The sequence below is a fragment of the Chlamydotis macqueenii genome, chromosome 23, assembly GCF_036417535.1.
Source record: "Chlamydotis macqueenii isolate bChlMac1 chromosome 23, bChlMac1.mat, whole genome shotgun sequence".
In the NCBI taxonomy this organism is placed as follows: Eukaryota; Metazoa; Chordata; class Aves; order Otidiformes; family Otididae; genus Chlamydotis; species Chlamydotis macqueenii.
Window position 1 is genome coordinate 6373469 of NC_141578.1, and position 14579 is coordinate 6388047.

The following is a 14579-nucleotide window of genomic DNA, read 5'->3' on the forward strand; positions in this document are numbered from 1 at the left end:
TGGGACGTGATGTGAACGGGCCTCGAGGTGTGAAACAAATGTTGAGTGGCTTCTGGATGTGTGTGGAAATTATTTCATCTGGGCCTTGGGCCACTATTCACACATCTGCACAGCCCGTTGTCGGCTTGCTTTGGGGGCTGAACCGCTCAGCTCTCGCGCTGATTTCAGTCCCTCCTTCCAGAGGAGACATCTAGTTGCAGTTTGAGACCCAGGGAATCTGAAGTAGCTGAACTGATGGAAAATGCCATTTTGCTTTCCTGGATGATATGAAAGAAAAGAGGAAGGACTCCTGGTTGGTTTGTTGGTTTGTTTGTTTTCCCCCTGAACCACAGGGGATGTGACAAACACCAAACAGAGGACAAGAAAGAGATGCCTACCCCAGCAAAAATGAAGTATCTTTTTGAAAAATACTAAAAAAAGCTTTTTCTTCTCCTGTCAAAGACTGTTAAATATCAACATCAACAAAAACATACTCCACACAGATTCATTGTGGTTGAAGAAAACATGTTTTTTAAATGTCAGCCAGCTCCAGTTTTAACCTCATTGTTTCTCTCTCTCCTTAAGTTCCCAACCCCATCTTCTGCTGGGAACTGAGTCACGTTCTGTTGCTGAGCTCTCCTTAGCTTGCAGCTTTGCTCGAGTCGCTTGTTCTGGCCGGTCTGTTCCATGCGCTGAAGTTCACTAACCCACCTCCAAAATTTAGGGTGTCAGCTGAGAACCAGAACATTTCCAAGCTGACTCCCCTGCTCTGTAGCAAATCAATTATTATAATGGCCTTGTTATTGACAGCTTGTGGGCCGTCTTTCTCATGGGTACGATGGTGACATAAATCTAGCATTAAGCATTCTCTTCATCACCATCTTTGCTTCTGCCGACTGCAGCCCTGCTCTCCGTGCCCTGGGAGCGACGGCTGGGTCTGGAACAGGCCGTTTCTAACGTGCCTCTTGTGGAACAATCAGAAAGACATTTGTGTCTTTACTCTTCCTTCCTTTTGGCTTAAGCCCCTTTTAAGCATCTCCATAGTTACCTCTTCATCCGTCTGCGGAGTCGTAGCTGCCTCTGTGCAACCATCTCCTGAGTGGCTCTCACTGTCTGGAATAACCTCCCTCCATGGACTTCCTCTCATCAACTTCCATCTGGAAAGATTCGGCTTCTCTCCTGCCCCTTCAGCCCTTTCTTCTGCTGATGTCGACTCTGTGACCGAATTCTTTAATTCATCCACCGGGCAACGTGCCCTCTTCTCTGCTTTGCCGAATTTATACCGTCTACTCTTCGACAGCCTGCGTTAGTTTTCAGTTCTGTGTTATGGTCTTACGTGAGAGTGGCTCTGCAAGATAATTTTTCTCTGGGTAGTCCTTCCCTTGCCTAAATCTGAGTGTTGGGTTCTTTCCTGGAAACTTACAGCCTAGGGAATGAAACGAGAAGGCTGTTTGAAGGCTTTTGCAGCACATTGCTTGTGCTGGAGTCAAAGGCCACCAGATAATAAATGAAGTGAATTGAACAGACTGGGAAGCTGTAGTCCTCAAAACCCATATTTACTGCAGCCCTGACACCAGGCACTGCGATTCCTGAAGTTTTGTACTCGTAGATGACAGTTTCGCTTTAGCCCCTGTGAAATGCACCACTAAACCCATGCCAATCCCTCTGGGATTATCGGCTGTTTCATACCTTGGCTCATTTAGCAAATCTAACCATTAAATGTTAAACACACTTTAAATAGGTTTTTTGTTTTGTTGTTGTTTTTTTTTTTTTCTTTCAGACCATCTGAGCACTTACATTTCTCCCTCCTCTGTTGTGCAAATTAAGAGGCCCCTCTCTGAACATTTGTTTTCCCCCAAACTGAGAAGATCTAGACCAACTCAGCTGGTTAAACTTTAGCCCTAAGGGGGCTGGTCTAGAGACCGGTTTGCTTTAGGCTCCTGTTGCTATTTCCAGGCACTTCAGCTGCCGCTCCACATGCCCATGCCTTCTGAGGCTGTTCAACGCTGCTTTGAATATGCCTTTGAGGAGTTAGTGTCTTCATCTCTATCTGCGTTAACGTGTGTGGGGAGCTGGGGCTCACAACCACCTAGGCTTAACCTGTAATGCTGCAGTGCCCTTGTTGCAGGTTCTTTTTGTTTTTTTTTTTGTTTTTTTTTTTGTTTTTTCCCCTGTCTTACCACTTTTTTTTCTTACTGAAAAGCTGCAAATGCACATTGCTATTTGTCAGCCCTTGGCCCACCAAAGCAAAGACATTTCTGAGGCTCCTGTACAGTTTCTTGCCAGCTCGTTTCCCTAGGGAACAGGATGCTGGAGCTGAGGGGGTCGTACTGCTGTAGTTAGTTCAACTGTATGGGAGCAGTGTGGGGAGATACTGAAGGGATCTCCAGTTGTCTTCTCTGAAACATCATTCCAGGAACAAGAAACCCAACAGAACAAACCAACTTTGCACCTGGCACGATCTTTGGCAGCTGAGTTAGTTATTCTAAGGCTGGACAAATACGAGTGTCATTGGACCAGGGAGATTAAGGACCAGCAAAGGCTCCCACAACACTTAGTGAAAACACTTCTAGAAAAGTGTTTTTCAAAGAGGTCTAGTGGTTTGTTTTGTTTTGTTTTGTTTTTTTCCCTTTGTTTTTTTTTTTTTTGGTATTGTTTGTGCAAAGACAGGGCCTTTGATTTTAGTATTGGTTCTCTGCTTACAGACGTGGGAATAAATTTGCCTTTAAGCAGCTAGAGTTTACTCAAGAAGGATCATTCCTGGAGGATTTTTTTTGACCAGTCCGAGTTTAGACGTTTACAATTTCCTAAAAACCTTGGGAGAGCAGTCGGCACCTCTGGGACGGTTGCTGCCGTAAGCTGGAAGGCTGTATGGATCTCTTTCATGACGGTGTGGCCTGGCAGTCTTTCAGCTGTGCCCTGCTCTGGGTGGAGTGAAGCTGTGGCCTGGGGCTGCCTTCACCCCATCTCTAACTTCTAAAAAATGAACTGGTTTATTTTTCTGCAGCTGCTAAAGGAGCAGCATTTCCGTAGCTGTTGGAAGCTGCCTCTGCATTCTGTTTCTAGGGTTGAAAAGTGGGAGGTGCAGTCCTCAAACCAGCACCAGATACTCATCTCCTTCTTTACATGGCACCCACACCTCAAACCGAACACAGCGGTGTCTGAATTACAGAGTCATTCCATAGTCAAGGCTTTTAAGTGTCAGGTTCTCCCTTAAAACCAAAGGCTGTGACATTCACTGAAGAACAGCGTTGTTTCAAAGTCAGAAAGGTCTATTCTTAGCACGTCAGTCAAAAAGAAGAAAAAAAAGTCTTGGGGAAAAAAAAACAACAATAATTTTACCAAAATGAACCTTGTCAGAAATGATCGATTCATCTTCTGTTCAGATTGACCTGGTCCTTGCTGCATGCCAGAGGACAAAATTTGATGACACAGCACAATAAATTAAGATTGCCAGATCTCCTTGTAATTAATTCTCTTGCGGTGCAGGTTTGGCAAAGAACACCTTCAAGGTGATTAAACCACTGGTAGTTTTTTAAGGAGCATTTCTCCTCAGTTAGGTGAAGAACAGATGCTCATTGGAAAACTCCAGCCTGAGTTCATAAAAAATAAATAAATATGATCTCTAGCCTGGTCTTGAAACCTACTCGTACATTATAGAAGTTCTGATTCTTGAACTAAATAGAACTTCTATGGCGTTTATACTAATACATACCCTACAAATCATTTACTCTTCAATTAAAAGAGAAAAATAATTTGTTTAGCACACTAGAAATGTAGGAAAGATGTCTGTGTTATTTTTTCAAAGCTGTATACTCCAAATTCTATTTATAAGGAGCTGCTGCTTGTGGGCTCCTCGTGTCCAAGGACTGGGGGAGTACAAAGAGCTTTTCCCAACCTTTTTGAAAAAGCCATGCACATGTATTTGCATCTTTAGACGGGGACAGAGTTTTGAACTAGTACCAAAACTTTCCTATTCCTGAAGAAGGGATTCAGTTCAGTGGCGGATGATGCTGGAACGAGGGTGCTATCAAAGCAGATCCATAACTTCCCTGGGTACGTCCTGGCCATCTCCAGCGACACTGTCATTAATGTGCTTCTGTCTCTTCCGTTCTCTTTAGTATTCATGCGGTGGTGATCATGTGAAAATTACTCACACTTCTGACTTGAGAAAACTTTCTTAGCCCAGAAATTCATCCAATATCAAGGGAATTAGAAATTCAAATGGGGGGAAATTATACACTGTGCGTGTCAATACAGCAAACCTTATAAAAGCTGCAATCAATCACGTTGGCATCAAAGCTGGTGATACGTTTCCTTGTCACCAAGTGGATCACGGGCCAAATAATAAAGGAAAAGGTGAATCAGAACAAGAAACTTCAGTACACTGCCTGGAGAGGAAGACAGCCTCGCCTGAAAGCGTGGACCTGGAGTCACTTCTGGAGACTTTGTGTCGTGATCAGTGGTTATGCCCAAATCTTGTTTGTTATTTGTCTTGCCTATTTACCTGCTCCCTAGGCTATACGGTAAAGCAGGTTCTGCCTTTCACTGTGTTTATGTGCCATGTCAGTAAAACAAGTGCTTTCTCTCAAAGTATGTGATCATTTAAACGAGCTATTGCACACCGGCCCCTTCACACGCCTCTGCGTGCAAGTACTCTGGTCCTTCCCGTGCCCTGACCCCAGGCATCTCCCTGTTCCACGTTAGACCCAGGTACCTTATGCTCGGGTGCAGCCTAACTCTGCAAACCATTTAAATTCATACAATGAATGTAATGGTCCACACTGGTTTCCCACTGTCCCGCTGCCAACTGAACAGCACGTGCCATGGAGTGGACTTCCATTACCATAGCTTTAGATTTTTATCTATGTTGTGTTGTATGACTAATCAGATGAGCAACTCTCCCTCACACAACCTCCCCAAATCACTGCAGGTTGATGTTTCATGTGCATACTGCCAAACCTAATGCAGGTACATGTAAAACTCGACAGTGACTTGTGGAGACCACAGCTCGTTCCTGCATCGCTCGCTCTCTGCTGCTCTCCTGGTGTTTTGACTGCCAAATTTTGTGGTTTTGTAGGTGTGGTATCTCAGCTCTTTGCTGTCAGCTCCCTGAGATGCAGGAAGCAGGCAGGGCCCAGCTGCTTGCCTGAAGCAGAAATAGCACATCTTCCCCCTACTCTTCTCCATCGGGCCCCCTGAGTCGTGAATTTCTGGCAGACAGCTTTCAATAGGGAGGAAAAAAACCCAAGACCCTTAGTTTGCAGTTGCTGTAAAAACCTGATTCTGGTTTTGGTGTAATTTAGCGGGCTAAGGGAGATATAATAAATCTGTTACACGTTCTCAGTGTGTCAGTAAGCTTATACTGGTAAAAGCTGTTCAGATGTTGGAATAGTCAGTAATCCTCTGATGTTTCCAGAGGCTTTCATGTATTCCCAGTGTTTTGTGGATGTTCCAGTCTGTGGCTTTGAGGGGGTATGGCTGTGTACCGACCAGTGCATGGTTCTGGATGGGTGTTTTGAACACAGAGAGACAGCAGGAACCAAGCAGGCAGACAAAAGGCTCCTGTCAGTGTTTGAGTTGGTGTATATGTACGTATGCATTGCAGACAGCGCGTAGCAAAGGCCAGTGGTACTCTGGGACATGGTTTAGTGGGAACGGTGGTGTTGGGTTGCCGGTTGGACTTGACGATCTTGGAGGGCTTTTCCAGCCTTAAGATTCTACAATTACAGTCCGCCAGCGCGCAGGGACGGCTTACCTTCTGCGCTCTCCGCTTGTCCGCCCTCTGGTTCTGGTGGTAAATGCGGCTGAAGTTGGAAACGATGACAGGAACCGGCAGAGCAATGACCAGCACCCCGCTCAGGGAGCAGATGGAGCCAAATATCTTCCCAGCAATTGTCTTGGGCACCATGTCACCGTAACTAGAGGGGAAAAAAACAAAAAAAGGGAAGCCCCTCCTTCAGACAAGTGCAATGGCACTGACAGCCTTTTCAGGTTCCCCGAGTGGACAGGTCAGGCACTAAAGCTTTGAAATCCACCGTGCAAGCAACGATTCCCTTGGTGCTGTCACCCTGCAGATGACAGTCCACACCGCGCGCTGGCTAACCAAGGAAAGGCGCTTTTGTGGCAGAACAGACGTGCCAGGCCAGGCAGCTGCGGGGTGTGGTAAATCCCATCCCCGCTCAGTCAGCGCCCACCTCCCCATGCAGCTGAGCTCTAACGAACGTAAAACTGGACGTCTGCTTGTGAGCAGCTCCGTATAGTTTCATTCTCTTGTACTGAGTTCAAATGAGGACTGGTTTACACTTCCGTTTCAAAACCCAGCAGTTTTGCTGTCTGTACAGTCAGAAATGTGGGGTTCATTCACAGTCTGGATTCAGCAAGGGCTGGATTGTCTGGAATGTGAGAGCAGCTGAAAAATACTGACAAACCTCTGCACCGGGTTTACCCAGCAATCTTCATTAACGATTGCAATCGTTCATGTTAAATAATACCAGCAGAATCTGAGATGCAATAATCCATTTTGCACAGACAGAAGATGATGCTGATTTAGGTTCTGTGGATTCCTCGTAACAGAAACCGCTATGTTGAGTGCTTATTTGCCATTTGTGCTTTTACTTTGCATACTGCAAAAGCCTTCTGCAGCAGTTTTATACTTCAGCTTAAGCTTTAATATCGTCCTTCTGTAAAGAAAACCAACGTGTTTTGCCTTACGCTACTCGCCAGTGCTGTGAGGAGCATGGCTGTTATTCCCTCGTATGATTGTTGCTGGGCTATTGCGCTTGCTTGCGTCCCAGGAAAGGCTAAGTGACAGCTTTTCTTTGGCATGTTCAGGGGTTGTTTTTTGTGGGGTTTGGGTTTTTTTTTTTTTTTAATTGGTGTAAGTGCTTTGGGCATCACTAGCTAAGCAGAATCCTTCTCCTGCCTTCACCTGCAATTAAAATCCCTCAGAATCCCTCAAATCAATAAAATGCTATTTACGTCTATTAACCTTTTAGCTGCTGCTTTATGCCAAGGGTTCAAAAGCTCTTGCTAAGCGAGAGGGTCTTCTGCCTCATTTAACACTGCTCTAAAAAAAAAATCTGTTACATTTCTCCTGCCACCCCTCTACACAATAAGGCTGAGAATTAATCATATGCCTCAAACATGATCTCGGTGACCTGGAGCGCTGAGAGAAAGCCCTTCTGTGCGTTGCAGAGAGCGTAATAAGAAGTGTCTGGCTCGCAGTCTGTCTGGTGGAGTTTTGTTCTTACAGGCAGACTGAGAGTTACCTCATTACTTGGGACTTCAGAGAAGGTGCTTTAAAACGCCATCAGGAAAGATCAAACTGTCTCGGAGCGCGGAGGATTTTGCCGGGGAGATGTAGAACTTCATTTGCAAAACCATTATGAGAGAGACTGCGATGAGAAATCTTGCACTAACTGGAGCAGGCTGCACAGGGACAAGAACCTGTACTTGTAAGGCTGGCTTCTGGCTCTACCGCAGAGCTCTCCGCAGAGAGAACGCTGTGGATCCATCCCTCTGGGTCTGCGCGGCACGTCGGGCGCCTGCAGCCGCAGTCTCTGGCTGTGCTGGGCTGACCTGCCCGTGGGTGACGTGGATGTTTGGAAGCGTCCTAGGGCTCTGAGTAGAGCAATACCCAGCTGTGCCTCTGCGGAGCTTGGTCTAGATCCCTGTGCACCTAACGAGGGGCCTCCCTTTGACTTTGACTAGGATGGGGTTTGGAATGAACCTGTGAGGTTGCAGTTCTTCTGCTCCTCTATTGACACAGGCAGCTACTGCAATATTAATTAGTGGAGCGGCTATTTTTTCCCTGAATGGTGCCGTGAGGTACTGATGGCCACAATGCATATTTATAATAGGTACTGCAGATACCGTGCCAAACAATCTCCAGTATTGGATTTCAGTTAGTACTAATTGGGCATTTTAAACCCAAAACTTCTCCCCAGACTGGAATGAGAGAACTCAACTTTCATGTTAATTTGTTTAGAAAAAGGCAACTTGTCACCTAAAAAACTTCTCCTACAGAAAGTGCATTTTAAGTAATTTGTCAATAATCTCATTAGAGCAGCGAGAAGATAGAGGAGTTAGGTAGTGATTAACATTCAGAGGGCCTAACGGGATGCTGAGCCTGTAATAAAACACGAGTAGGCTGCAAATTCAGTGGACTTTTAATGTGACCTCTAGTAAATCACTTCAGCTTTCTGTACTTCAGTTCCCTGTTTGTGAAACGAAAAGTGGTTCCTTGCTCTTCGCCTGCCTGGTTAATAGGTGCTCAGCACTTCAGGGGCTGCCCCAGGCTCTGAACAGAGCCCCCCCAGCAGCGACCCCTGAGTGCCCCCTTTGGGAGGAGATGCCCTCGCTGCCGCAGTCCCATCGCTGCTCCGTGCGCCGACAGCGATTCTGGAGCGTCTACACGTGTATCCCGTGTTTCAAATGATATGGCTTCAGTTTGTGCCCTTTTCTTATCCTGGTGTCCCTTCAAAGCCTTGTTTCCTACCACGGAAACGCTGGGAACTCCTACCCACCCTACAAATAATGTAAAGTTCAAGTAAAGCCTTAACCAGACAAACCAGGTAAAAAACAAAATAGGAAATGACTTGTAAGTGGTCACTCTTTAGACTGGAAAAGACTGTGAATGCAGAATGTCAGCGTTTTTTTAATCTGTGCTGTGACTTCTGTGTTCTTTGGATATAAAAGGGGTCGTATGTCACTCCCCCTGATTAGCAGCTATTAGCCTTGACAGCATAATGTGCTGTTGTTTTTCTCTCTGTCAGTACAGAAAACGTTGTCAAATAGAGGTCACTGCTTCCGAGTTCTGGTTTTAGCAGCAGAGATGTCTGGACACTGCTTAGCTCCCAGCTGGAGACAGCAATAAATAAGGTGCTGAACAGCTCATCAAACGGCTCGCGCTAAAAATAGGCTCTCAGCAGCGTCTCTGATGATCCTCTCTCTCTGCGCATCGTTCACAGCCCTACAACCAGGGAACTGTAGTGAAAACACTGGAGGATCCTGTGGCACGGGGACACGGAAGGTGCTACACAGTAAGGACTCTGTGGGGACAGCGAAAAGGCTTCTTGGAGGATGCTCTTTCCCAGTAGCCTTTTCACGTGCCAGCTTCTCCGCCAGTATAAGGGATGCAGCTGGGGAGAGGTTTACGGTTTATAAATGATAATTTTTGTACAGCTCTGGTCTCCAATGGTTTCTGTAGGTGCAGAAGGAGATAGGAGTGCAATTGAAAATGGATAAAACTGTATCCCAACACCTTCCTTCCTCCCAGTATAAGACCTGTCTTTGGGCAGAGCATCGGATCCCGCGCCCCTCCTCTCCAGAGCTGGCTCAGGGGAGGGCGCTGGGGAGTGCTGGTGTAGCTCCTGTGCACCCAGATTACCTGGTGAGGGTTGCAAGGCCAACATGAGAACATGGGGCAGCCAGCCCGTGGAGCGGAGGCTCGGAAGAGGGCTGTGCTTTTTCTGGTCCCTGTGTGTCAGCGGTCACGGGGCGTTCCCTGCCTACTGGTGCAAAACCTCGGGGCTTTCACACACAGCCTAGGAAAGGTGGGATAGCTCACAGAGGATGGAAACTGAGACAATGCTGCTTCCACTGATTTGGTATTTCTGCCTCACGCTGGCACTAGCAGCTCTTGGAGCTGCTTTATCTCTCTAACCTTTTGCCCGGCACAGCAGAGTCAAAAGAAGATTTCGCTCCAGCCCGTAAGCTTCTGCTTTTAGGACAATAAGGACGGAATAATAACATTATGTACTGTACAATAGAATATGATTTTGAAAGCCTTTTGCATGAAAAAGAGAGAATAAAGCATGGAATTAGCATGTAGCTTTCCAGGTGCAAGAGCTCCTTTTTTAACACTGAGTAAATTGCTGTGCAATGACTTGATTTGCACAAAGGAAGAAAAATGTCTAGAATTCAGCTAGAATGTTCCAGTCGCGTTGTAAGGCTGCGTACGTTGTGTTTGACAGGGCAGAGGAGCTCATGTTCCCCCACTGAATGGGTACAAGTCTGGCGTAATCGTGCTAATGCTGCTTTGGACCTCCGGTGAAATAACGACCGTGTCCCTTCTGATGGCACGAGGGAAACGCAAATATTCCTCATTCCTTTCTTGGCTCTGCACATGACGAGTGGACGGGGAAGCAACGGCGATGGTTTGGGGGCTGGGGACAGTTATGCCTTTTGTTTAGGCTCTAATTCGGGGCTCCTCCGCATGCGAGCTGTTCGCTCCGCCTTGCTGGAATCAGCCCATCGAACGCCCCGGCTCTGCGGAGCGTAGCGAGCCGCTGCTCGCGGGTGCCGCTTTCCTGCCCGGTTGGGTTCTACCCCGTCGCGTATTCGCACCTCCGGGCACGCAAGGCTGCTGTGGCCTTTTCCAGCACAGCCGTACAAACTCTGAGGTGTGATTAAGCCCCTGTGTACGGGGCAGGTGGGAGAGGGCTCCGGAGCGCCGGAGGCAGTGATACAGACCCGGTAATCCCTGTCCGTGGGATGGTCTGGCCTGAAGATCTCTGAGATCAACTGGTGGCATAAATATTCCTTACAGCAACAGCAGGCATTGCCCAAAGAAACAGGATTGTTTGTGTAGACTTGGGAATAAACCGAGTAGGTTATTTAATACGCCGAGGGTTGTTGAATACTTTATATGCACGCACTGGTTCCATTTATTCTTCCTTCTTGGATCAGCTTCTCAGCCTGTAGGCAGTTAAAGCAGATGGTCTGAATTTGGGTAACATTCAGACCTTGAGTTGAAGCTAAACGTGGAATTTCATTGGCAAGGAAAGTAGGTCAGAAAGTTAAAGCCCCTGGTCCTAAAATGATGAAAGGCTTCTAACCAAGCGTTCTCTATTACCACTCATTGAAGGAGCAGGGGAGGAAATACTCCTGGAGACCCTCGCAAAAGGGATTACAACAGGAGTGCGAGCACGCTGCTTCCTGCAAGGGGACCTGGCACTGGGAAACCTGTTTTGGAGTGGGAGATGGGGCGACCACGAGCATCGCTGGACTGGAGCCGCAGCAGGACGGGAAGGGTTCGGTGGGACGGGAGGGGTTTTCTTCAGGGGAGCACGAGCAACTTTATTGTCTGCTGCAGTTGCAGGAGTGCTGAGAGGAGAGGCTCTTTGCATATCCTCTATTAATACCCTTCACACCACTAATCCTTGCCACGCTAACGCTGTCATCCACCTGACTCAGGTTCTGTAATTTCTTCGCCTCCGCAAATTGCGACTTGCACCATATCTGAGACCTTCTGTCAGTGCTTTCTTTTCTCTTCACCCTTTTCAGATACGTGCCAACCGCTACTACAGGGATTATTCAGAGCAAATGGGGAACCTGTACCACTTGAGAGAGTGGTCCTAGTTCAGCCCCTTGTTTTAGCCCTTGCTTAATATTAAGCGCATACTTAATTCCTGTTCACTGAAAAGATAACATGCCTGTTCAAGTATTTTTTTGAAAAGATAATAAGATGAATGTTTGTTCTTTGCGTTTTGCAAACCCAAGCTAACACACTGTCACTGCTCCTCTCCCTTTCCCCCCAAACTACTGCTGGAGATTACATTTCTCTGAATGGAGAATCACTTGCGTTTCAGCTCTGCCAGCAAATGTGTTTTTAGAGACAGCGTCAGGCCTCCCATTTGCTGTCCCTCAATGGTGGATGTGGGCCACCTGCCCTGACCGGCGGCTGTCGCTGTCGCAGCGCAGTAACAAAAGCAGGGACTGAAGCCTGGAACACCCCCGTGGGCTGTAGAACACAAGCGGAGCACAGGGTGATTGTCTGCTGCTCAAGAGAACAGCCGCGTGCTATGTCATACACCGCGCTAAAGAAAACCAGGTGGTTTGGTTTTTTGTGATATCTCGGGTTTCTCCAGGACCACTTAATAAAGGGTTTTTTTTCACAGAAAAGGAAAATTTACACTGTAGATTTGACAGTTACTCAGAGGAAAGGAGGAATAGACTTCAATGTAGAATCACTATAAGGAAAGCTGCATTTCACTTTGCAGAAATTACCTCCAGTCTTAACCTCCACACCTTGCTCCCTTCTATTCCTGAGGTTTATTCACGCAGCTTTTCAGAGATAGCTCTGTTCCTTTTAGTTCTCGCAAAGCGGATATATCTGGCAAAAGATATCTCTTGCTTTTCTTTTTCTTCACACATCACACAGCAGCTATGCTATCATCAAAGATTTTGATCCTCAGATCTCGGTTTGGGCAGCGATGCTGGATGCCTGGGCTGTTATTTTTCTGACCATGAGACGACAGTAAAGAGGAAACATTGCAATGGACTGCAGGGCCGTTGGTGGTAGTTTTGTGCCATCCTGAAGTTGTCTGCACTAGAGAACTTCACGTGAAGAGCAGCTGCGCCATTTTGATGCCCCTCAGGCCCCCCAGCCATACGGGAGGGGTGCGGTGCCCCTCAGGCCCCCCAGCCATACGGGAGGGGTGCGGTGCCCCTCAGGCCCCCCAGCCATACGGGAGGGGTGCGGTGCCCCTCAGGCCCCCCAGCCACGCAGCCCACGCATTGGGAGTCTGTGTGTGTGGCAAGGCGGCTGGCAGAGTAATGAGGAGTCCGACAAGCAAAGAGTCAGAATCCATTAATCCATTCCCTACACTTGTGCTTGGAAAACTGCAAAGGTCCTTGTTTTCCTGAACTAGGAAAGTTGTGTGGCGGAGGGGTTTTTTTGGGTTGTGGGGTTTTTTTTGTGTTTCCCTAGCCCAGGTCTGTTGTTCACAAGTGACTGTTTAGCCCTTTAACTCACCATTGTCAGCTGCGAAAGAGCTCGCTGCTTTACCGTAACAGCGGGGATTTATTTTCATACGTGAACAAACAGAATCCATTGGATTCTTTCTCTTCTGACAGAAAGCCCAGCGCTCGCTGTGTGTCTCCGTATCGCGGGGTTTTTTCCCCGTGAAGGTGAGAGTATGACGTGATTTTCAACGACTCCTGCTTCCTTGGTAATTGAAGCTTTTCACCCTGAACCTGACAGCAAGTTCTTCCTCAGTCAATATTTAATTTAATTTAGATCCTAATGCGGGCACTAGGATTCAAAGCCATTTATAAGAATTAGCCTTTGGGTGGTGCGGGGCAGTGACCGCCCGCGGGTTCCCTTTGGCCCTTCAACCGCACGGCCGTGGTACGCGTACGGGTTGTAAGGAGGCACCGCGCTCTGATCTCTTTTATTTATTTATTTAAATTGAAGTAACCCCAGCTGGCCTGCTGCACACAGGCGGGAGGTCTGCGGCGTCGGCTCTGACGCTCGGCGGTGTCCTGCCTAACAGCTTGGGAGTGCAACGGGCTTGGAGCGGTTGCTGCACGCAGTTACTAATTAGCGCATGATTTGGCGTTGTTATCATTCAACCAGTCTGTCAGTCACCATGATTTGTCTGTAAACAAGCGGAGGTGTGTTTTATCCGACGCAGAGTGCACACCAACCGAAGTAAGGGCCGTGGAAGGGGAAGTGCCGCTTTGCAGCCACCCCCACGAGCGAGCCCTCCGGCTTGGGTGTTCTCGTTGCGACCCACAGCAATGTTTCTGACCTTCCTGTTTCCTGCAGCCAGCGAGCATCAACAGTACTCAGGAAATATCAGGAAAAAGCTCTGAGCATTGTTGTCCATCTGACCATCATCTGGCATGTTAGCAACTGAGTGCTTCTCTTCTCAATAACACACATTTTCTAAAAAGTGTTTGTTTTCATGGAAAATAAAATGTCCCAGATCAAGGCGTTATTTGTTTCTGGCTGCATACACTAAAGACCTTTCAAATTACTTCATTCATTATTATTTCAAGAGTCCTCGTATTACTTGAAGTGAAAACCTTATACAATCACCTGAGAGCAGAATCCTTTTTTTTTTTTTTTTTTTAAGCACCTTAAAGCTCTTTGTAAAAGAAATCTTTTTGGAAAGGATCCCGGCTGGAGAGGGCAGTGGGTGCATTGGGCAATGAGACCCCTCACCTCATAGCGGGGCTGACGGCTCCCTGCCCCGTCTTAAATTCTTAACTGCAGTGTCAGCTTAGAGGAAATGCTGGGGTTTTGCTTTCAATTTATCCTCCTCTCTTTCTTTTCTGTCTTTTTAAGCAGCTTGAGTGTCCATGCTGAGCCGTGTCACACTCAAAATGATACACATGCTGTGCATTTTAATGAGCTGCTAACGCTGGTTGTACAAAAAGCAATCTCAGAAATATTTACTGAGTCAAAAAAAAAAAAAAAGCCTATGGGGAATTAATTAGCTTTTTAAGAATTGGCTTTTTGAAAGTCTCAGGTTCTGGAAAAGTTGGACTTGGAGCTGGAAGTTGCAGTTTCAAAGGAGTTGAAGTAAGCAGAAGGAAAAGGAGTAAGTGTTAAGGGAGCGTTACACGTCCCATGCATCTCTGCGTGGGTCAGAAGATGCTCTGGAAGCTGTGTGTGCCACTGAGTCACGCTCCAGCGGCGTTCTGAGGGAGAAGTGCCCGGGTCGGCTGCAAGGTTCCTGTAGCCTGCCTGCGAGGGTGAGCAGAGAGGGATCAAATCGTTGGTCCTCCATCCTGACCCTCCCTCGTGGTCAGGACAAGAGATTTAGAAATGTCTGCTCTGGATGCCTGGCCCAGTGGCCGAACTGTGG

The 14579-nt window shown here is 47.3% G+C and overlaps 1 protein-coding gene across 1 annotated transcript in view; it reads right to left on the minus strand.

The window, feature by feature from the left end:
- Positions 1-14579, minus strand: part of KCND3 (potassium voltage-gated channel subfamily D member 3) — a 114988-nt gene that overhangs the window by 27160 nt on the left and 73249 nt on the right. Inside the window, exon 3 of the mRNA XM_086765821.1 lies at positions 5738-5900. Coding sequence (XP_086621947.1) covers positions 5738-5900 — 163 coding nt within the window. The remainder of the gene's footprint in view (positions 1-5737; positions 5901-14579) is intronic.